General features: G+C 41.8%; 1 protein-coding gene across 1 annotated transcript in view; it reads left to right on the top strand.

The window, feature by feature from the left end:
- Window positions 1-22,213, top strand: part of TIAM1 (TIAM Rac1 associated GEF 1) — a 269,436-nt gene that overhangs the window by 149,990 nt on the left and 97,233 nt on the right. Inside the window, exons 4-6 of the mRNA XM_059921431.1 lie at window positions 268-715; window positions 6,345-6,517; window positions 21,328-21,552. Coding sequence (XP_059777414.1) covers window positions 268-715; window positions 6,345-6,517; window positions 21,328-21,552 — 846 coding nt within the window. The remainder of the gene's footprint in view (window positions 1-267; window positions 716-6,344; window positions 6,518-21,327; window positions 21,553-22,213) is intronic.

Raw genomic sequence — 22,213 nt, 5'->3', positions numbered from 1 at the left:
GCTTTTTAAAAAATGTTTCTTGAACATTCCAAATTGTTGGCATTCATACCGGGACAGCTTCATGGTTTTCCTGAGCTGCCCTGCAGGCAAGTTGGGTGTGTGCGGGTCAGGGGGTTGAGGAGTGATTGGTCCAGGAGAGGTTGGGAGCAGCGGTGCCCTGTGGGGGTTGCCTGCAGCTACACAGCCCCTGGCTGGACCGACAGGAGCCCCTGGGTTACTTCTCTGCATGATGCATGTCTTCTTTTTTTCTCCCTTTTGGCTCCCAAGGATGTTAATGCGGGCGAGGGTAGCGAGTTTGCCGACAGTGGGATCGAAGGGGTCGCCACCGACACGGACCTCCTGTCCAGGCGATCCAATGCCACCAACTCCAGCTACTCACCCCCCACCGGCCGCGCCTTTGTGGGCAGCGACAGCGGCAGCAGCTCCACCGGGGATGCAGCCCGCCAGGGGGTGTACGAGAATTTCCGACGGGAGCTGGAGATGAGTACCACCAACAGCGAGAGCCTGGAGGAGGCCGGCTCGGCGCACAGCGACGAGCAGAGCAGCGGTACCCTGAGCTCCCCGGGCCAGTCGGACATCCTGCTCACGGCCGCGCAGGGCACAGTGCGTAAGGCCGGAGCCCTGGCAGTCAAGAACTTCCTGGTACACAAGAAGAACAAGAAGGTGGAGTCGGCCACCCGGAGGAAGTGGAAGCACTACTGGGTGTCTCTGAAAGGTGAGGGAGGGAGCGTCCTTCCTGCAGCGCTGGGTACGGCCTGGGCTCCGTGGTGCACCTGTGCAAGTGATGTTCTTCGGTTACATGGGATTTCTATCTCATGCTAATTTCAAAACTTATGTCGTGGTGGTGAGAATACTTAACGTGAGATCTACCTTCTTAGCGTCGTTTTAGGCGTACGTTACGGTATCGTTGACCAAGGCACGCGGTTGTATAGCACACCTGGAACGTCATCATCTTATCGAGCTGAAACTTTATGTCCCTTGATTAGTCACTCCCCAGTTTCCTTTTCCACCAATGTTTGATTTTCTTTACTGTTTCACAGTTAAGCTATGGGAGCCTCTCGTCTAGTTTTCTCATATATACAGCTGGTTCCCCTGACAGTTTGAAAGGCTTGAGTTCCAAAAGAATATTTTTTTGGAATCATTCCAAAACGTGTGCCTCCCGAAGTGACTGTTTGGGAGGGAAAAATCACTGGTTTGAATCTTATGAAATTGTCATTTTGGGGGTAAAAAATGGTGGAATATTGCTAATTTCATAGGGTTCAACCCAGTGCTTAATGGAATGTCTGAGCCATCTATGTTTGTGAAAAAGTCACTGTTTTATGGTCAGACTTTGACTATTTGAGTGTGTGTGTATATATAGAGATATATATCTATATACATGTATATATATCTATATACAATGGTATATCTATATACCATTGTCTTTCTTTTCATTAGTAAGCATAATACTTTTACATCTTGCTATTCATTATCGCTTTACACACACTTTAGAAGTATGTATATGCATTTTTGCACATCTGCATATGTCTTGGTAGTGTAGAAATTGTAACACATTTGTGAGCTCTGTGTCTTAAAAAGAAAAACACTTCTCAAGACTGCTTAGAATCTTTGACACAAGCTGGATTTGAAGCAGGGTTAGTACATGGCAGGATAGGTTAGACAGGTTAACAAGCATGAAGGATGGGTCCAGGAGGAAGAAGCCTGGGCTCGGCTGGTGTGGTGCACCCGTGACTCCATCTGATACTGGATTTCACCAACTGTGGCTGGTGTGGAACAACCAATCCTAGAGGCGTGGAACAGCCTAGAGCTCTTGTGCAGTGGTGTAAACCCCCCAGGGACAAGCAGAGTTTGGGTGGGCCCCATTACTAATGCTGCCAGCTGTTGCTTCAGTACCTGGTGAAACAGAAAGGGAGCATGTTAATTAGACTGTAGGTCTTGCTGCATGTCACTGAGACCCACAGTGACAGTGCCTCAAGCAAGACAGAACTTTATTTCCCTTCCACCTAGCAGAGGTGGAGTGTCTAAGAGTGATGGGCTGACTCTTTGCTCTTAAGTCATCCAGAAGCCAGAATTCCTTTTGTCGTTGCTTGACTGTCCCTAGAGCACTGTGTTAGTCTGAATGATTAGGATAGCTCACCAGCGGGTCCAGGTTCCAGCGGAAAAATGGGGGAAGTGGAGGGTGTATCCCTCTGCGCTGAGGTTACAACCTGGAAGTTGCCTGCATCTCTTCTGCTTCCATCGCATTGGCCAGAAATGAGTCCAGCCTAGCTGCAAAGGAGGCAGGGATGGGCCCAACTGAGCACTGGGGTTTCTATTACTGCAGAAGAAAGGGGGTTGTGTGTTTTGGGGAACAACCCGCTGTCCCATAGAGGAGTCTTTCCTCTTGACAGCCGGTGCAGGGCAGCTTTCCCTACTGCCAAGGGCCTGTGTGTCTAATGTTGCTGCATGTTCAGGGTGGGATGCTGTCTTTCTCTTCATGTCTAGTTTTCAAGACTTGCTGGGTTATTTCATCTTGTTGCTCCACTTCCAAGGATGTCTTAGGAAGAGTCAGGTTCTTTCTCATGTCCTTTTCTCATTCGGAAAGTCTACCTTAGTGGTTTCAAAGTTTGAATAGATGTGGAATTCTGGCAGCCATAGTGTCTTCTGTGGAAAATCACAGGAATTGCTGATATTAAACTTTAAATTTTATTTTCTATGCTAAATCAAATACCATAATATAGTCTATATAAAGTGTATATGAAATTTTGAACACACATGTGAAATAGGAACATTGAATTTGAGCACATTCTATCAGTTTACACATACGCACAGCACACTTTGCTTTTAGTTTTCCATTGTGAATTGGGAAAAGTGTATTTGATGTCATGGTTCTGCTTGTGAAACACAGATGTTCGTTCTGTGGGAGCATTTTGGAGAACTGCTACTGTTCTTTCTCACGCGGGACCTGCCTTGGCTTAATTTAGAGGCACTACAAGGTCATGTCTGAGGGGCCCTGCTCTCTGCTCCTCCCCTAAATGTCCACACACCACTGGACGCTGCAACCTCTGTTCCCTTTAGCAGCCCATCTTATTGTTCATTTTGTTAACTGATGCTGAGTTTTTAAACATGATTAGAAGACCACCTGCAGTCACTCACGGTCACCTGAGATGCTTCCTGGGTTATATCCATACCTGCCGAATCTCACAGTTTGGAGGTGGGGCGCTGTATTAGTCCCTGTACTAGAGCTGCTATAACAGAATACCACAGACTGGGAGGCTTAAACAAAAGAACTTTATTTTCTCACAGTCCTGGAGCCTAGAAGTCTCAGATCAAGGTGTCATCAGGTTTGGTGTTTTCTAAGGCCTGGGTTTGCAAATGGCTGCCTTCTTATAGTATCTTCACGTCCTCCCTCTGTACCTGTCTATGTCCAAATCCCCTCTTCTTATAAGGACAGCAGTCATATTGGATTAGGGCCCACCCTTATGACCTCATTTAATTTTAATTACCTCTGTAAAGACCTTATCTCCAAATACAGCCATATTCAGAGGCCCTGAGTTAGGCATAGGAACTTGTGGGGATATAATTCAGCCCATGACAGGCCCGGAATTTGTGGTTTAAACAGGCTTCCCAGGTGATTCTTACACTAAATATGAGAATAACACTGTTAGTGACGTAGAATAAAAATAATTAGGTGATTTTTTACTTGGGACTGGAAGCGGGGGTGTTTTGTTTCTGCTCTTCCTTTAGAGAATAAATGATCAAGGAAGGCAAGGTGTGGGTGCTCAGCCCACACACCCATTAGAGGAAGGAGGCTTCACTTTCTTGGTGACCCAGATCTGAGTGACACAATCTGTCAGGATCCAGGCCCAGAGCACAGAGCCGCCGAGTCCTTTGCTTCCTACTCCTGACAGGTCCCATTATATATTGACAAACTCGGGGCTTGTCCTTGCCACTCAAAGGCAGGGCTTGCTGCTGACTTGGGCTTGGATATATGGAGGAATAAAAAGCAGAGTACCTGGGAACCGTAGGCTAGAAAATTCTCCAAAGATTCTTTCACTTTTGACAGAATAATTAAGTTTACAAAAAAAAGGTTTTATTTAGAATTAATCTCTGGAGCGTCTCCATCCACAACTGAAAAGCATACAGATTATGTTCAAGTGAAGATGAAGGTAAATGGACCTGTTACCAGGGACCACGTGGTTCCCAGATTTGCTGCTTCTCGTTAGTCTTAAAATTGGAACATATGGATAATTGAGTACAAGCTGATTTTTAACCACCCACCGTCACGGGTGATTGTAAACCAAAGTTGAAAAATTATGAAAACAGCAATTTGGGAAGACATAAGATGTTCAGTGTGTGGACGCCCCGTATCCATTATCTATAGGCTTCAGTCTCTGTTCTCAAACTATGGTAAAGCTGTGTTGCTCTTTTTCTGTTAAGGATCTGTTCATCATTAGCGTAATATTAGTCCTAAGGATTACTTAGAGCAAGGTTTCTCAACAGAAGGCCTATTGACGTTTTCTGGATAATTCTTTGTCATGAGGCCTGTCCTGGGCCTTGTAGGATGTTTAGCAGCATCTCTGTCCGCTACTCACCTCCTTCTGTTCCCCACCCCCAAGTTGTGACAACCAAAAATGTCTCCAGACTTCACCGAATGTCCCTCATTCAGCAAGATTGCCCCACCTCAGGAACCTCGGATTTGGAGGAAAAGGGCCTCCCCTTTCCATTTCTTTTCTTTTTGTGTCTCTGAATCTATGTTAGCTTAAGACATGGAAAGAGGAGATAAAGATGATTCCGAATGTGACCTCTATGTTCCTGTAAAAACTTGAGATCTTCAAAATAACAGGAATTATAAGAAAAATAGGGTTGGGGCAGAACACTCCGTAAGTATATAATTAAATTATATGTAAGCAACTTATTACTCCAAAACTTAAAAAAATAGAAAACAAAACCCTACTAAAATTACTCTCGTAACATTCCTAATTTCCAACAAGAAATATCACAGAAAACGTACAACCTTAAGAAAAAAAAGTGAATATAACTTGAATGGATTAGAGGAAGAATCAAAACTCCTGAATTATGGGGACAAGGACAGTAGTTATAAAACCATGAAATTCAGGAACACCGTGCAGTAGACTTTTAGGCAGAGCTTACCGTCAGGCTGTACCAAGGCAAACACTGTGAAACGAGTGGGCCTCGTGTGCCAGCGTGCTGCGTGCAGCTGTGCTGGGGGACATTGCATCCAGCAGCTGTTACATGCTCCTGTGAAATATTACGGGCTAGGAGAAGTCGCCTTTGCACTCATGTGACTTTTCCATTGATCCCCATCGTTCTACATTGTCAGTTACAAATTTGCTTTACGGAAGTTCATACTGCAGGCGAGTAGGTTGTACTTGGAAGTCTTTGTGATTCACATAAATGGTGGCCCTTGCTTGTGGTAAGGAAGATGTTGAAGACGGACCAAGTGGCTTATGTTGAAGTTAAAGAGTCAGAAAGCTGGGCCCAGGTTTCCCCTGAAATGATGACTTGAGAGCAAGTGCTCAGTGAGTAATTACTAATAAACTGCGCCTCACGTGTAGGCCATGACGGAGGGTATCTATTGAACCCACCTTGACACAAATGTAGGAAAGGTTTTTATTGCTCCTGTCTCATTTAGTTTCACAGTATAATTAAGTGTGGACCAGGCCTCTGGCCTCCCTCAGGCCTTCATATGTGTGCGTGCATTTCTTCTTCCAGGAGGGACAAGGACATGGCTGATCTCTAGAAAAACATTTTATAGAAAAGATCTGAGACTAAAAGTCTGTCATTTCTTTTCTTATCCTGAAAGCACCTAAAGCCAGTGTTATATTTTGTTTTCTCCAAGTGCATAGTCAAAAAACCCAATAAGTTGTGTTTCCGGGTTGCATATCCTGTGAGACATATTGGGAGGGACTCCAGTGGGACAGAACTGGTGCCGGTCCTACTCAGCGGTGCTTGCTGTTCAGGCCTGAGGAGCTGAATTTACAGCCACCACTGGCCAGAGGAGCCATCAGACCCCCGTATGCCTGTGAGGATATCTGTCACATTCAAAAACAGGAAGTAAGATCTTAAAGAACTTGAGGGCATGAATGACGAAACTGTGATTTAAGAGTCTTAACACAACATTGTAAATCAACTATACTTCAATTAAAAAAAAAAAAAAAAGTCTCTGTCCAAGCCCATCCAAGACTTAGTACAAGCATGGCCCCATTCTCTTTACTTCCTAGGTTTCACACTCATTTCCAGCCCTTTCCTGGTAACAGGGCACAAGCAACAGTTTCCACTACAGACGTTTTTTGTTGCATGAGCACCAGGTACTCACGCGGACCCCCATTCTGTCTCCTCAGGGTGCACGCTCTTTTTCTACGAGAGCGATGGCAGGTCTGGAATAGACCACAATAGCATCCCCAAGCATGCCGTCTGGGTGGAGAACAGCATCGTGCAGGCCGTGCCTGAGCACCCCAAGAAGGACTTCGTCTTCTGCCTCAGCAATTCCCTGGGTGACGCCTTCCTTTTTCAGGTTTGTTGGGCTCCTCCTTTGCAGGGCATTTCAAATCTCCTACCAGATACCTCCGTCTCCTGCCCATGTAGCTCAGCCTGTTTTCCTCTGAGTGGTGGGTTCTATCTTTTGCACGTTATAGGAACAAAAACGATGAATGACAAAATAAACGTCTATACCGAGTTCCAGGAATGATTTGAACGCACCCAGAGGGCCTCCACAGTGAAGCCCGAGGAGGGGTGTGGGTTGAAGGATTTTTCACTGTAGTCTCGATATCATTTGTGTAGCACTTTAGAGAAAGGATCATGAATTCCTTAATTTAGACATGATTTGCACTGTCAAGATTTTTCATCATAATATGTTCTCTTCTAATATTACTCATAAAGTAAAATCATGACATCCCAGAAATGACTAGCTATACCCAACCAGTTTCTCTTCCTCATCTTTTCAGAACTTTGTACTGAAAGTTCTTGAAGTTTGATGGTTAATTGTATTAAAAAATACTAACCTGCTTATCACTTCAGGGTTAACATTTGCTTCTATAGGGAATCCTTTGAGTTTGGTCAGTTGTGATACACTTTTTGTGGTGTTAGTTAGTTGGGCTTTCTTCATTTATTCCCGTAATACAGGAATTCCTCAAGACTTTATTCCATGCTTCCTATGTGCTATGCACAGTGATATTGAGAATACCAAGAAGATATTTTGATACAGTTTCTACACTTAAAAATGTTCACATATAATATGGGAGACAGACATTGGAATGAATTGATCTTTATGATGTGGTAAACCTTGACAGTGAATGTTAAAGGAAGAGTGGGGATGAACTGAGTGAAATTGACAGTGAGGATATTCCATGCCACAGAGAGAGTTGGAATAAAGGCATGGCAGAGAGTAATAGGTTATTTCACCATGTTTCTGGGTTTGTCCCCTATAGTTATTTCCATTTGGGCAATTAAAGTAAGAAATATAAAGTAGTAATTTTGTTTGTGAACAGTCAAAAAGCATGTATTTTTTCTTTCTTTCGATCTGTGATGTAAAACACACATAAGGAAGGGTGCACAAACATAAATTTATTGCTCAATGAAGTGTCACAAAGTAACCACCACCCAGGACGAGAAACAGAAGGTTCTAGCACCCTACAACCTTACATGAATACATGCAGCTTACTGGTTGAATAGAGTGAACGTGTATTATATTATCTAAGCCAGAACACTTTTGTTCATCTGGGAATGTCTTCATTTCTCCTTCATTTTTGAAGATAGTTTTGCTGGATATAGAATTCTTGATTGACAGTCTTATTTCAGTGCTTTGAAAATATCACTGTATTGCCATCTGGCCCTCATAGATTCTAATGAGAAATCACCTGTTAATCTTAAGAGGATCCCTTTTATAGATAAGTTGCTTTGTTCTTGCTACTTTGGGGATTTTATATTTGTCTTTAAACAGTTTGATTATGATATGTTTAAATATTGATTTCTTTCAGTTTATTATACCTGGAATTCATTGAGTTTCTTGGATGTACTGATGTCTATACGTGTTTGAATCACATTTGGAAAGTTTTCAGCTGTTATTTTTTCACATAGTCTTCCTGCTCATGTCTCTTCTCTCTTCTCCTTCTGGGACACCTGTTACGTTTAAGTTAGTATGCTTGATTGTGTCTCATAGATCTCTGAGACTCTGTTCATTTTTCTGTATTCTCTTTTTGTTTTGTTCCTTAGACTGAATAGTATCAGTTGACCTACTTCAAGTTCACTGATTCTTTTTTTTTTTTTTGCCAGTTCAAATCTGCTCTTGAGCCCCTCTGTTGAATTTTTCACTTCAGTTATTCTACATTTTAACTTTAGAATTTGTATTTGGTTCTTTTTAAAAGAGAATAATTTTTATTTCACTACTGATACTCTCTAATGATTGGAGAGATTACCTTAAGTGCCCAGAAGTAATAAATCTCTTACTCTTTCCCAAGGACCTCTGTATGTACCTCTTCAACACTTAGGCAGTTAGTTTACAGCTCTGCCGTAGTCTTCACCTCTGCTTGCACAGAGCCTCAAGATCAGCCTGAGGGGTGAGCACAGGGCCTTCTCAGGGTTTTCTGAGCATGTGTACAGTTCTGTGCATGTATGTGACCTTCTAAGTTCTGAGGACTATGGATATCTTACTCCCCAGCTTTTCCTAAAGTTTCTCAGTCAACTCTTTTTTGCCCCAACTGTTACCACAACCTCAGGCAACTGTGATATTAAACAGTTGTCACTGATTGCTTTTTACAAACAGGCCTGGAGTAAAGGGTTGTGTACACGAATGAGTTCTGAGTCAAGTCAAATAGCTACAAGCCCTGTGAATGGGGATTTCTTATGCAGTATTAAACAGGTCAGATAATGACTTTTCTGAGAATGGTGTTTTGGGGGAGCTCCAAACCCATTCTGCCCCCTTCAGTGGCTGTCAGACTGCTGGTTTTCACATGAATGTGGAGATAGAGAGACGATGATGGGAATAGTGTATTAAGATACCCTTATACTTAATATTGTTACTGAGATTCAGCCTTTTTTTTTTTTTCTTCAATAAATGCATCTCAATTAAGTCACAAGACTTAATTTCCAGAGTTCTGAAAAAGTCCATCTTGACAATTTTTGCCAGTGTTGTTATTGCTTTTATGGAGGATCATCTTTTTGAGCTTCTTATTCTCCCCTTGCTTCTGATGGACTCATGAGGACACTTTAGAGACTAGACAATTTTAAGAGTTATAGCAGCACTATTAACAATTACGCCAGGATAATAGGCATAAGTTTCAATAGTCCTAGGCTAACTGGGATGTATGGCAACCTTTCCATATGTACATTTGAGTTGACCCCAGTTTGTAGGGATCCTGAGCAGTATTGCTATGAGTATTCATTCTTCTCTCTATGTTCAGGATACATTTGTCCACATTTCTTTTGGTACATACCTAGGACTGGCATTGCTGGGTCATGGGATATATGCACACATTCAAGTCTGCTAGATACTGTCAGTTTCCAAAATTATTGAAATAATTTATGCTCCCATCAGCAGCCTAGGAGAATTCCAGTTCTTCCTCATCCTTGTCCACACGTGTTATTCTCAGATCTTGTTTTTAAAACTCTTAGTGTGAAGTTGAGCACGTTTTTATGGGTTTAATGACCATTTCAATATCATCTTTTGTGAAGTTTTTATTTCAGTCTCCTGCCTGTTTTTCCATTTAGTTGTCTTTCTTCTCTTGATGATTCATAGCAGTTTTTTTACATATTTTGTATATCATCTCTTTGTTGATTATATGCATTGCAGATATCCTTTTCCACTAGGTGACTAGCCTTCTACTCTCTTAAAGGTATTCTTTGTTATACCAAAACTTTTAAATTTTAATGTAGTCTCATTTCTCAAGTCTACCTTTCTCAAGCACTCCCTAATGGGTAGTGCTTTGTGTATCCTATTAAAAAAATCTACATGCTCTGTTTCCTGAAAATATTCTTCTATATAACTTATAAACCATTGTGTTTCCAAATCTAGCATAGCTTTTTAGTAATTAATGGGATATCTTGCCAATGAGGAAATGCCTAACTACTCTAACAATAACAACAATAACATTATTATGATATCAGCAGTTATCTTTTACTGCGCCCTTATTGTATGCCACTGCCTTGAAAGTGTTTTACAACGTGAATCCACTTAATTCTTCCAGAAATCAGTGAGTTGGATTGTGTATCCATATTCTGACCAATTGATGTGGATTGTGTACCCCCTTTTGTGAAGCTAAGGCTTACAAAGGCTAATGATTGGATGTCAAGTCACAGTTACTGAGTGTTGGGGCTGGATTCAAACCAAGCCTCTCTTTCGCCAAAGCCCCTTATTGTCTAAGTATATTATTTATCCCATTACTATCACTACTTACCCTAAGAAGAACATGGGCAAGAATCAGTGATTACAGTAAAAAGTGACTTTTTCTCATTCTTAGAATTAAGCCACTCATTGGGAATATTTCAAAACTGTAACTTGATTTTGGCCATTCTTGCCTCATTATACAGGTTAGATGATAATCTCATTGATTTCAGGATACTCTCTTTTTTACCTACACACCCATGACGTGAATTCCTTTTGAAAGGACTTTCCTGGCCATAAAATTGCTAATAGAATCTGAATACCCATTAGGTCACATTGAATACAATTCTTTTGTGGCAACATAGGACCTTATTCATGAAAACCTCTGTGTCCTCTTGTTTTGGTGAAATTGTTATGCTACTTACGTGGGATAGAGCACAAAATGAACCTTTTCAGAGGAAATTACTGCTCTTTGGGATCCATGGGGCGTTTTCTACCTTCTACTTATTGTAATCCACATGACTCTGGAGGGGCTGAATTTGAAAGGAACCTGTGTGTGTAGGGGGTGAGGCTAAAGCGAGGGAGATCAAGCACGATTATGGAAATAATTTGTAGGTTATTCCAGCCCCAGGGCTCAGTTCAGTGCACACAGTTTCCAGAGCTCGTATGCTTCTGATCTGATGCTGTTATTCAGATTCGCCCATGGAAAGGAGATTCATGTTACCAGCAGAAGTAGAAAAGGGGTTTTGTGTGCCGGATGGGGGTGGGAATGGGCATGAATGTTAGAGCAGCTTATATAGAAGAAGTGCTACCCTGTCTGCAAAGGGAGGCTATAGCTCCTGCATTTAAACTATTTTAATTAGCGTTCTTCCCTCCAACTGGAAGCCAGAAATAGCACCCATCACCTACAAAGTACCGTTTCCTCTCGGCCCTCTCTTCATCCATTACGGGAGGAGGTTACATACAATTCCAAAAAGCTCAGTGACTTTTATGGTAACGTATCCTAATATTAGTTTTAAATTCCTATATTAAATGCCTTGGGAACATAGTTAGCAGGCAGAGTAAGAATGATGCCTGATTGCGTAGAAAATCATATGCAATTATATATCTAAAGAAGTGTAGAAAATATTATCTCTAAGGGGTCATTGCCTTTCCATAGAATGTTTCTTATCATTAAGAATGTCACTTGTATGAGGCTACAGCATGCATATATATATATATATATATATATATATATATATTTTTTTTTTTTTTGCTGATCCCAAACTCCTAATTTTTATAGCATGCATATTTTAAAAAGACCCTTTTAAAAAAAGAATAGTATTTATATCTTTATGTTGAGTTGGGGATTGGATGTGATAATGCAAGTCAGGTGTCTGATAGCAAATGCTCAATAAATGTTATAGTTAGCATTTTAATTATAAGAAAAAGAGACTAGTTCCCCAAGTATCTTTACAGAAGTTGAGTGTGGCTTCTCTGTGAAAAGTCTAAGGCTTTGAGTTTTATCATGCTCTGGGGAATTATATTCAAGTGCCACATCTGGTTCTATGTGTCAGACTCGATGAAGGTCATTGGCATATGCCCTGGACAAGGGCAGCCAGATTAGGAAAAAATCTGGAAATCCTCTTTCACAAGGAGCATCAAGTGGACTTGGTAGAAAAGACTTAAGAAAGGATTTAGTATCTTGGACTTGAGTAGATTAACATCCAGCCTCCCTCGTAAGTAGGCACCATCTCTGCAAGGCCCCCGACGGCTGGTCAGCCTGGACAGCTGGACAGCTTCCATTCCTGGGAAGCTCCCAGCTCTTTAACCATCTACTTTGTTAGTTGGCTCCAAGTTCTAGAAAGTTCTTCGCCATGTTGAGATAATACGTTCTTTCCGGTGACTTTTGCCATTTCCCTTTGCTTCCATATTCTCCCCCAGAGTTTAAAGTAAGCCTTTCCTGCTTATTCTTTCTCATAACCTTCTAAATACTTGAAAACAGCTCTCATTTCCCTCCGCCATGTCTCCTGTTTAGGTCTCCCTGCTTGAGGTTTCCGAGCCAGTCTCCCTATGATTCAGTTCCTCTCCTTGAGGTTCTCCCTTGTAATCGTGTTCCAGAACCTGATACCCTGTCAGGTTCCGCCCTGTGCCGCCTGCATTTAGGTTCCTGTTCCTCTTATTTCCTCCATGATGCTAGTGTCAATTCCTTAATTTATTAGAAACCACAACAAACGGTTGACTCATACCCAGCTTGTGGTCTATCAAACCCTCAGCATCAAGGTCTTCTCCATCTTATTTTAATAGATTTTTTGAAAAGTCCAAATGCAGAACTTAGATTTACCTCTTTGAAATTTTGTCTTTGTGGTTTTCGTCCTTCTAATGATATCATCTAGGATCTTAATTTGATCTTCCCTGATGTTTATATCCCTCCTAACTTAGAGTTATCTACAGATATGACAAACTTAATGTTTGGTCTGTATTCTCTTTGTTAAGTGTTGACTTGGTCTCTAGCTAAAGTCCTGTTTTCTCATCACTGTAGATCATTTCCCTGCCTCTCACCAGCCACTTTAGAAATATTTACCTTTGGTTTTGGCATAAGTTAGTCGTGAAGAAGGGTCACCGATGGCGTGTGTGGAGCTCCAGGCCAAATTTTTTAATCTCTGTAAAGAATTGGACTCAACCCAGATCATCTTGTCAGCACCATTCTGGTGGCTCAGTCTTATGCCATCTGGTGAATGAAATAGCAGATATGACCCACGAGCCATAGACTCAAGTTCAAGAGCTCCTTAGGGCATCTTATTAATGCCCCATTTGGGATAGAGGATCAGAGAGCTCCCTGAAGGAGAGAAAGTGAATGGGGTCCCTCCTGGACTCTGCCCATTCCCGGTACCAGAAGGGGCCTTTTCAAAGGATGAGGTGCCATTGGCCCTGCTCTAAGGAGAGTATTGTGGGAGAATATGGATGTTGAAGTGCAAAATGATGCACAGCGCTGGTAATTGTTTGCAGTGCATGCCCTACTATTAGTGTGTTCAGCGGTTTCTCCACATATGTTAAAAGTACAGCGCAGAGATATAATTGTGGCTGAGTTAGATTTTAACATATAATTTGTATACTGTTAGGTATCATCCAAATAATGTTACTAACAGTATTCCTCTTCCTTTTTACAATATTTTAAATTTGTAATTAAGTCAGTATGAACAGATAGCTTCATTTATTTATTTATGTATGTAATTGAAGTATAGTTGAGTTACAATGTTGTATTTGTTTCAGGTGTACGGCAAAGTGATTCAGATATATATATATATATATATATATATATATATATATATATATATATATTCTTTTTCAGATTCTTTTCCATTATAGTTTATTACAAGATGTCGAATATAGTTGCCTGTGCTACACAGTAGAACCTGGTTGTTTATCTAATTTATATGTAATAGTTTGTATCTGCTAATCCCAAACTCCTAATTTATCCCCCTGCCCCCTGCTGCCTTTCCCCTTTGATAACCATGAGTTTGTTTTCTATGTCTGTGAGTCTGTTTCTGTTTTGAACACATAGTTTTAAATAATTCAATTAACCTTAAAAGAATTAAAGTGAAATTCTCTTCCCATACTTCCTTACCCTCCCTTCCAATCCTCACTCCCTTAAGCAACTGTACTCCACTATTTTAACTGGTTGTGTTTTTTGTTGTTTTGTTTTGTTTGTTTGCTTTTTCTTGCATTTACCCTCATTTCTCATCAATATGCTTATACTGTTACTGACCAGGATTCTTGGACTCCTTAATCAATAGAAATTGGTTAAGAGGCCAGATGAGAAGTTCTGGCAAGGCTTTACTGGGACTCGAGCTGCAACATGAGGGAGAGAAACAAGAAACAGTTTCCCTTGCTCACTCTCTGAAGGGGGGCAAGCTTGACCCTTAAATGGGGTGAGGGTGGGGATGGATTGGGGGGTCGGGCAGGAGGGGTGGTTTGCCCACCCCTTTGGTGGTGCTATGTGCAGGGATCGTGCACAGTGCCCTGCTTTTGCTCCTGACACCTCAAAAGTGGCAGCTGGGTTTTTGGTCTTTTTGTATCGTATTGTTCATAATTTGCTCCAAGTGCACTTGTATGCAGTTATTTTTAGTCCCTTATAGTTACTTTGTATTCTATTGCTGGTGGAGATGTTTGTCCAGGTGCAAGTACTGCAGCAAAGGGTCCCAGGTCCCAGCCTGTCTCAATACTATTTCTTAACTGACCTTAGACATGAACTACTGATGTTCTGTTATGATAAATGAATATCTATCTGTATTATATACACATTCTCCTTTCCTCATCTTCTATATGGTTGCATGAAAATTTGGGGTTAAATTGGTAGTCCCTTTTATGCTGTTTTGATGTCACCGTGCTGTATGACCGTATAAATAGCATTAGCTGCTGAGCCAAATAGTGTACTATCATTTTATTTCCTTTCTTGAACAACATTTTGTTTTTTGCCCGTAGTTAATGATTATCTTTTTTTTTTTTTCCTGCTTAATTTGCTTATTTCTGGTTACTTCACAATATTTTCTAAATCTCCAATTCATTAAATAGTTGATCAGTACTGTTTTTTTCCCCTGGAGCCTGCCCTCCCCTGGCCCTGTATCCTCCTGCTTCAATCTTGTCTCTCTCTAGGCCTCATGCATAACAGTCACCGTGTTAACTCATCCATGTGCTTTGGTGTCTGCCTTTTATGCTGGAGGCTTTCATCACATGTCTGGTGATCCTTAGTTGTCTGACCACATTTAAGTATGAGATACCAAAGAAGTGCTTGGATCTCATCAGTGCACATTGTCATCTGCTGGGGGCTATGACAGCATGAACAGATTGGGAGGCCTTTTGTGGAGTGGGTCCAGTTGATAATATTTGTTGGCCTTTTCTGGGGGCTGCTCAGCTTTGCCATGGCCACTCAGTGGGTCAGGTTTCCCTGTACTCCTTTGTTTGCAGTAAACAGTTCCTTCTTTTTTTGTGTCTGGCTTCCTGGAGTCTGGAGCCTCTCTTATTCTTGAAAGAGTTCACCTTGGGTGGGTGAGAGGTTGGGAGGTAAGGGTGGGAGTGGTGCCCAGTTACATGACTTTCTCCAGTGGATGAGAGGAGCCCCAGATTACAATTATGGGGTCATATCTGTCATTCTCTTTATAGGTATTAACACTGATGGTTTAATTAAGTCTTGCATAAATAAAACTCTAAAATGTGTTAAGCAGAGGACCAATGAGAAAAAAGACTTTTCAGGAACTCACACAGGAACTTCATTCCCACCTAGCCTCTTAAAATTAATGCATAACTTTATTCCTTCTCCTTTTTGTTCTTTTAAAGTGGAAAAAAGAAGTTCAACCTACTTTACAATTATTCTTGTGCTTCTATAAACTCAAATTATCTGACATTTTACTTTCCTAGATCTGGCATATGTTCTCTAGTACCTCTCTTGTTTCAAATGAATTTCCCTTTTCCTGCCACTCACGTAAATCATTGATTATCTGGAATCACGAAGTATCCTCCATTCAGTTGGATAATTGAAGCTGGATCTATTTAAATACATAATGAAGCCCTGTGCTTCATCTTAACTGTGCGCTCAAAGGGGCTCTTATGCAAAATGCACTTTTTGCTGATTATGTTCCTCTGTCAGCAGGAACTTTGCTTATTCCCTTCACTGAACCTTATACAGTATTTATAGCATCCCCAGCAGGCAAAAAGGAAGCAGCACACAATTCACTCTCTCTACCTGTCTCCTGCTGTTTGTTTAGTGGAAAGTGATGCATGTGGAAGAAGTTGAGAGGGTACCACTTGGTGGTCTCTCCTTCCTGCCTTTTTGACCACTGGATTCTGATGGAGGGCGCTGGAGTGGACCTGGTATCCCTAATTAAACTTGCCTGGTTCGAGAAGGTGATGCAAGGTTGGCGGCTTTGAAAAGCTTTTTCTAGCATGTCAGAGTTTAAATCCTGGTGTGGCCACACTGGAGAACACTGTATCAAGTTAGTGGTCTGCTGTGATCAGCTCAGAAGTGTTAAGCCTGCAAACGGCTAGGAACTGTTTGAAGAGTTGTCTCTACTTAACCTGCTGTTGACAGGAGTCAGCGCAGTCTTTGCCCACCCTCTCCGTCACACGTAGCCCGTGTATGCCGCTGCCAAAGGACAGACTCTGCTGAAAAGCTCATTTAGTGAATTGTCCTTCTTAGAAATTGATTTGTCCTAATGGTAGAGAATGGCAGAGACCGCTGTTTTATTTAGGCAGGACAGTAGGAGCAAAAATTCTCTCTAATGGAACTGCCTTCAGCCTCTGACGGGTTTTAAAAGCGGTTGGAGGCTTGAGCGTACTTAATGGTTAAAAGGCTGATGGCTAAATTTTTCATAACGTTGTGATCATACTTTTCTAAACATCTTTCTCTAGGTTATGAGACTTGGTATGTTTTTTCCCCTTCTTTTTATGTTATCTTATTTAAAAATTTTTAAGTTGTGCTAAAATATACATAACATACCATCTTAACTGTGTCCAAGTGCACAGTTCAGCGGCATTAAGTGCATTCAAGTTGTTGTGCGCCCATCACCACCATCCATCTCCAGAGCTCTTTCCATCTTGTAGAACTGAAACTCTGTACCCATCGAACTCCCCATTTTCCTCTTCCCCTAACCACTGGCAACCACCATCTTCCTTTCTCTTAAATAAATAAATTCCAGGATAGCTACACCTTTCAAAGGATGTTTAGCTTCATCAACTGATATGTTTCCTTCATTTCCACCTCTTAAGTGGGAGGCAAACATAAACTCTCTGACATGAGAATGGGGTGTGTTGCCCTTGGCTGAGTTTGAGGAGAATCTCACAGGCGGAAGGAAGAAGGGACTCTCTTTACATTAAGTGAAGAGACCAAAAAGCTGTTGTTCTGCAGAACCTATCAGCTTGTGGCTCCTCTTGGAGGGTAACTGTATTATACAGACTCTTATTTAAAAAACATGACTTATTTTGAAATGGAATTCTTACTTTGCTAGTGTATCAGTCAGGATGGGTTAGATTATGCTGCAGTAAGGAGCAACCCTCACATCTCCATGGCTTAACATACCTTTTCATTCCGGCCATGTGTCTGTAGGACTTTGGCTATGAAGCTCTTCTCATCCTAGACACTTAGGGACCCAGGCTGACAGAAGCTCCATCTGGCCCCACAATTCCAGGACTGTAAGCAAAGAGACAAGAATAGGGTGAATCAGGCTTTTGTTTACTAGTAACACATGGTGCTTCTACTCAGATTCATTGGCCCCAGCCAGGTGACATAGCCACACCTAACTTCACAGGGAGCAGGAAAATTCCATCCCTCTGTGTCCCTAGGGAGAGCTCAAAAGGAGTGGGCAACACTAAAAACCCCACAGCTAGGCTTTTAGAGCAATTGGTGAGAGCTGGGGGGGCGGGGCTCTGGAGTGGTGTGCGTAGCATATTAAAAAAATTTTTTTTAAAGAATAGGATTGACGGAGATCAGGGTTTATAATAAATGACCGTGTCATCTCTAACTTTACCGGGCTTTAGTTTCTTCATCTGTAAAATCGTCCCCTGGACCCCTTCTAGATGAATATATTTATTGAAAATGTTAAGTTTGTAACTTGTATTTAGCAGAGTTTGTATCAGGAGTTTTAAGCTCTTTCTAATTGTTCCTCAGATATTATGTCAGGGTTGTAGGTATTTACTTTTCTTCCCCTGGGGAGGGGGCGGGAAAGGGGAGGGAAGGCAGAGCTGAGTGAGGATCGTCTTGGGGGAATAGATACTGACCTCTCACTGAGCACTGATGGACCAGCTGTTTTTACTGGAGACACATCCTCTCCTCATTAGTGACATGGCTACCTCTGCATGGATTCCATCTGAAACACCCCCCAGTATCCTTTTCACATGGGTGAAAACACCAGCTCCCTTCACATCTAAAAGCTCCTTGTTTCCATGGAGCTGTGCATACAAAGGGGAAAAGCATATTTTGGCTCAGGGGACTAGCTGTTTATCAGATGCTGCCAGGCACTTTAGAGGACAAAGAAGTGATGCTGGAAAAGGTCATGCTGTTGGGAACTTCCACTACAACCTTGCAGTGACAATTTTTCCTGAAAAATAGACTCTGAAGGGTAATCTTTTTTTAAGATAGTTATAGAAAAATTATGCTTAAATATTAGGGTACTATATCTTGGAAGGATCTTTTTAAAACTTTCTATTAAAGGATAACATATACACAGAAAAGTACACATCTTGATGATGTTTCACAAGCTGGGCACACCCGTGACATAACACTCACATAACCAGCGCCCTGATCAAGAAGCAGAATGTGGCCGGCACCCCAGAGACCTCCCTGTGCTTCCTTCCAGATGCTACCCCTCTCCCCACAATTCCCATCAAACAACTCTTCTCACTTCTAACTGTGTACGTTAGTTTTGCCTGTGTTTGTACTTTATATAAATAGAGTCTTATAGTCTATACTCTTCCGTGTCTGGCTTCTTTTCCTCAATGTTATGTGTGTGAGATTTATCCATATTGTAGTGGGTAGTTACTGGTCTTTCATTCTCGTTGCTGTGTAGTATGGCCCTGTGTGATTATACACATTATTCATTCATTCTCCTGTAGACAGGTGTTGGGATAGTTTCTAGTTTTGTCCATTGCAAGTTGTACTGCTGTGAACATTTTGGGACATATATTTTGGTGAGCACAGGAATGCATTTCTGTTGAGAATATACCCACGAGCGCATTTCGGGGGTCACAAGGTGTGCATAGATTCCACTTTAGGAGGTAGTACCAAATAGTTTTCCAAACCAGTTATACCAGTTTACTCTCCAGCAGCTCATAAGAACTCTGGTTGCTCCATATCTTCATCAGCACTTGGTATTTTCTTCTTGGAAGTTTTTCTTTCAGAAAAGAATCCTTACTTGATTGTTTTCCCATCTGAACTGATACCTTCTCTAATAAATTTTAGAAAGTGGGGGGAAGGGGGCGGTGAATAACCCCATCTGGCAGAATACCCACTGATGCCGAGGCACGGAGAGACAGCAAACGTTTTAGTTGCACCAGGCAGGAGGAAGCATGGTGTTTATATGTTGGGGGATCTTAAACTCTGTGTTTTTCTTGAATAACTTTAAAGTGATACACAAAGACAAAAATGTAACGTAGTTACTTTCCAAGAGGAGATTAAGTATTAAGAATTCAAAGTGGAGTTTTTAACTCTCAAAGAATTAAAGGGAGGAATGGGGGGTGAAATGGATAAAGGTAGTCAGTTATAAGCTTAGTCAGTTATAAGCTTCCAATTATAAGATGATTAAGTCCTAGGTGTGTAGTGAAAAAAAAAAAGATGAATCTCATATACACACATTGCATTTTTTCCTAACTTTCTCTACCTACAAGTGTTTACCTTTGACTTCCAATGTCTTTATCTCTTCTTCTTTTCCCACTCAGTCCTCACAAAATGATTCCATTTGCTTTATCAGGTGGTACTTCTGCTGTTTCTTTAGGAGAATGTCTAGCTATTGAAGTCTTCTTTAGATACAGGCAAATATTTTGTTGTAAACATAACAACTGCCAGATTGTCTAGGTTTGTCCAGTGTGTGGTGTCTCTGCTGGCAGACACCATTTGTAACATTTGATGCAGTTTCTTTTGTGGAATATGATGAGACTCAGAAATAATATAGACACCTGGGGCGGTGCCTTCACTTAAATTTCAGTCATGTGGGTGGGGTCCTGTTAATAGAATTTTGTTTGCAAACCATGGCTCAAATGAGTCAGGAAACTAAGAAGATGCATCAGAGGGGAAAAAAAAAAATAACAGTGTTTTGTGCGTGAAAAATGATGCCGTCAGCTACTTTAATATTGAAGTAGCCAAATAGACCCTTTGTTCAGATGAGCTAACTTCTGAGCATTTACTGAACTTCTCTAGGTTTGAGGCGATACTCATTGATTGAGTTCCTAAAGAATTAATCATGGCACATTGTTATCCATGAGCTATCCCCCCAACTTTTGCCTTTCAGAACACTGTGAGTCACAGCAGGCCCACTTTGAGGTTACCTGCCCATTGGTGGCTGTTACCCAGCATCGTCTTTAAATCCCCTTCGACCTGGTCATTCTTAGTGGCTGGGATCCTGCTGAGTGGTTGGTATGCCTAGGCACTTCCCTAAGCCGCTATTGCTTCTCCCTCCTTGAACTACCTTCCCAGCCCTAGTTTTGTCATGGCTGCTTGGCTCTGGCAGGGGACCTGTGGATTGGAGTCACTGTGCTTCACTGGGGGAAGGTTTGTTGCATCTTCCTTGGCCAATAATATCCCTCGGCCTCACTCTCACCATGGAACTGACCAGTCCTCTCTGGAAACTGACCTGTGCTTCATAGCAACCCACTTAACTGGAAACTAAGCTGTCTGTATAGGATTATCACATATACAAGTATTTTAGTGCAAACTACCATAGACTGGGTGGCTTAGAAACATTCTGGAGGCTGGAAGTCTGAGATCAGGGTGGAAGCATGATTGGGTTCTGGTCAGGCCCATTCTGTGATTCATAGATGGCTGTCTTCTTGTTGTGTCCTCACATGGTAGAAAGGAGCTAGCTAGCTCTTTGGCTTCTTTCTTAGAAGGGCACTAATCCCCTGTATGAAGGCTCCACCCTCATGACCTAATTACCTCCCAAAGGCCCCACCTCCTAATACCATCACACTGGGGGTTATGATTTCAATGTTTGAATTGGGGGGGGGGGGCGGGGACACAAATGTTCGGTCCACTGCAACAAGTGAGTTCAGTAAGTACATTGGGTGAGCAGACATGGTGGCCGCATTCCCATCAGCTGTTGGGGGCTGGGGGTTGGGTGGGGGGGGTTGGTGTCTGACCTAAGACTAACTTCTTTTAGGTGTTCTCTGAAGGAGGAGTTCAGAAAGGTTAGCCTTCCTCATGGGGTGTCTAGACCTGCCTCCTTGACGCCCAGCCATGGCTTGTCTGGAAATGCACTGGTTTGTCTATGATAACCTGAGAGGTGGCTGTTTCTTCTTGGCCCCCACCTCCCCCATCACAGACCACCAGCCAGACGGAGCTGGAGAACTGGATCACTGCCATCCATTCTGCCTGTGCAGCCGCTGTCGCAAGGCACCATCACAAAGAAGACACGCTCCAACTGCTGAAGTCGGAAATCAAAAAACTGGAACAGAAGATAGATATGGACGAAAAGATGAAGAAAATGGGCGAAATGCAGCTGTCTTCAGTCACTGATTCAAAGAAGAAGAAAACTATATTAGATCAGGTAATTGTTCTTCCGTGTTTAGACGTGGGCGTAATCCTTAGGTCTTGAAAGTTTTTCTGCTGCCTTGGAATCGAGAAACATTATCGGTTATCTCACTGTCAGCCTGTCATCCTGACTGCTAAATTCTTTATTGTGACTGTCAGTTTTCCTCACCCGTTGTTCACAGTTGATTGTTATGAACTAAAGGGAACAATATTAAATTGAATGAAAGACAGAAATCTAATAGCAGAGCCCACCTGCTCCCACCAATGGCATGCTGTTCTTGGGGATCTGTGTAACTGGAAAGTCTGCAATTTCATTCCCCGCGTTATCAGGTTAACTTGGTGCTTAGCTGTGATGGGGATTCATTCCTGACTCCTCAATAAATTCAGACTTCTAAATTTAGGGGAAAGGTAGAGTGTGTTTTAGAAATATATGTATAATTGCTGTATATGTGCACAAGTATATTTCATGCTGAAAAGGAAAGATTTCGTGAGATAAGAGAGGACATTTTTGCCTTCCATTTAGTTGTTTTAAAGTCAGTGATAGCCACCTAGTAACACTTTGAAACTTTGCCTAATATGTTGGGAAATAATTATGTGAATAAATACTATTTAAATAATTGACCAGCATGTGATCTTCCATATTTCTTCTCTGTCTATTCTTTCCCTTTATTACCCGG

This window comes from Balaenoptera ricei, chromosome 4 (assembly GCF_028023285.1).
Source record: "Balaenoptera ricei isolate mBalRic1 chromosome 4, mBalRic1.hap2, whole genome shotgun sequence".
Lineage (NCBI taxonomy): Eukaryota > Metazoa > Chordata > Mammalia > Artiodactyla > Balaenopteridae > Balaenoptera > Balaenoptera ricei.
Note: the sequence above shows the minus strand (reverse complement) of the source record. Positions and strands in the feature narration are given on the sequence as shown.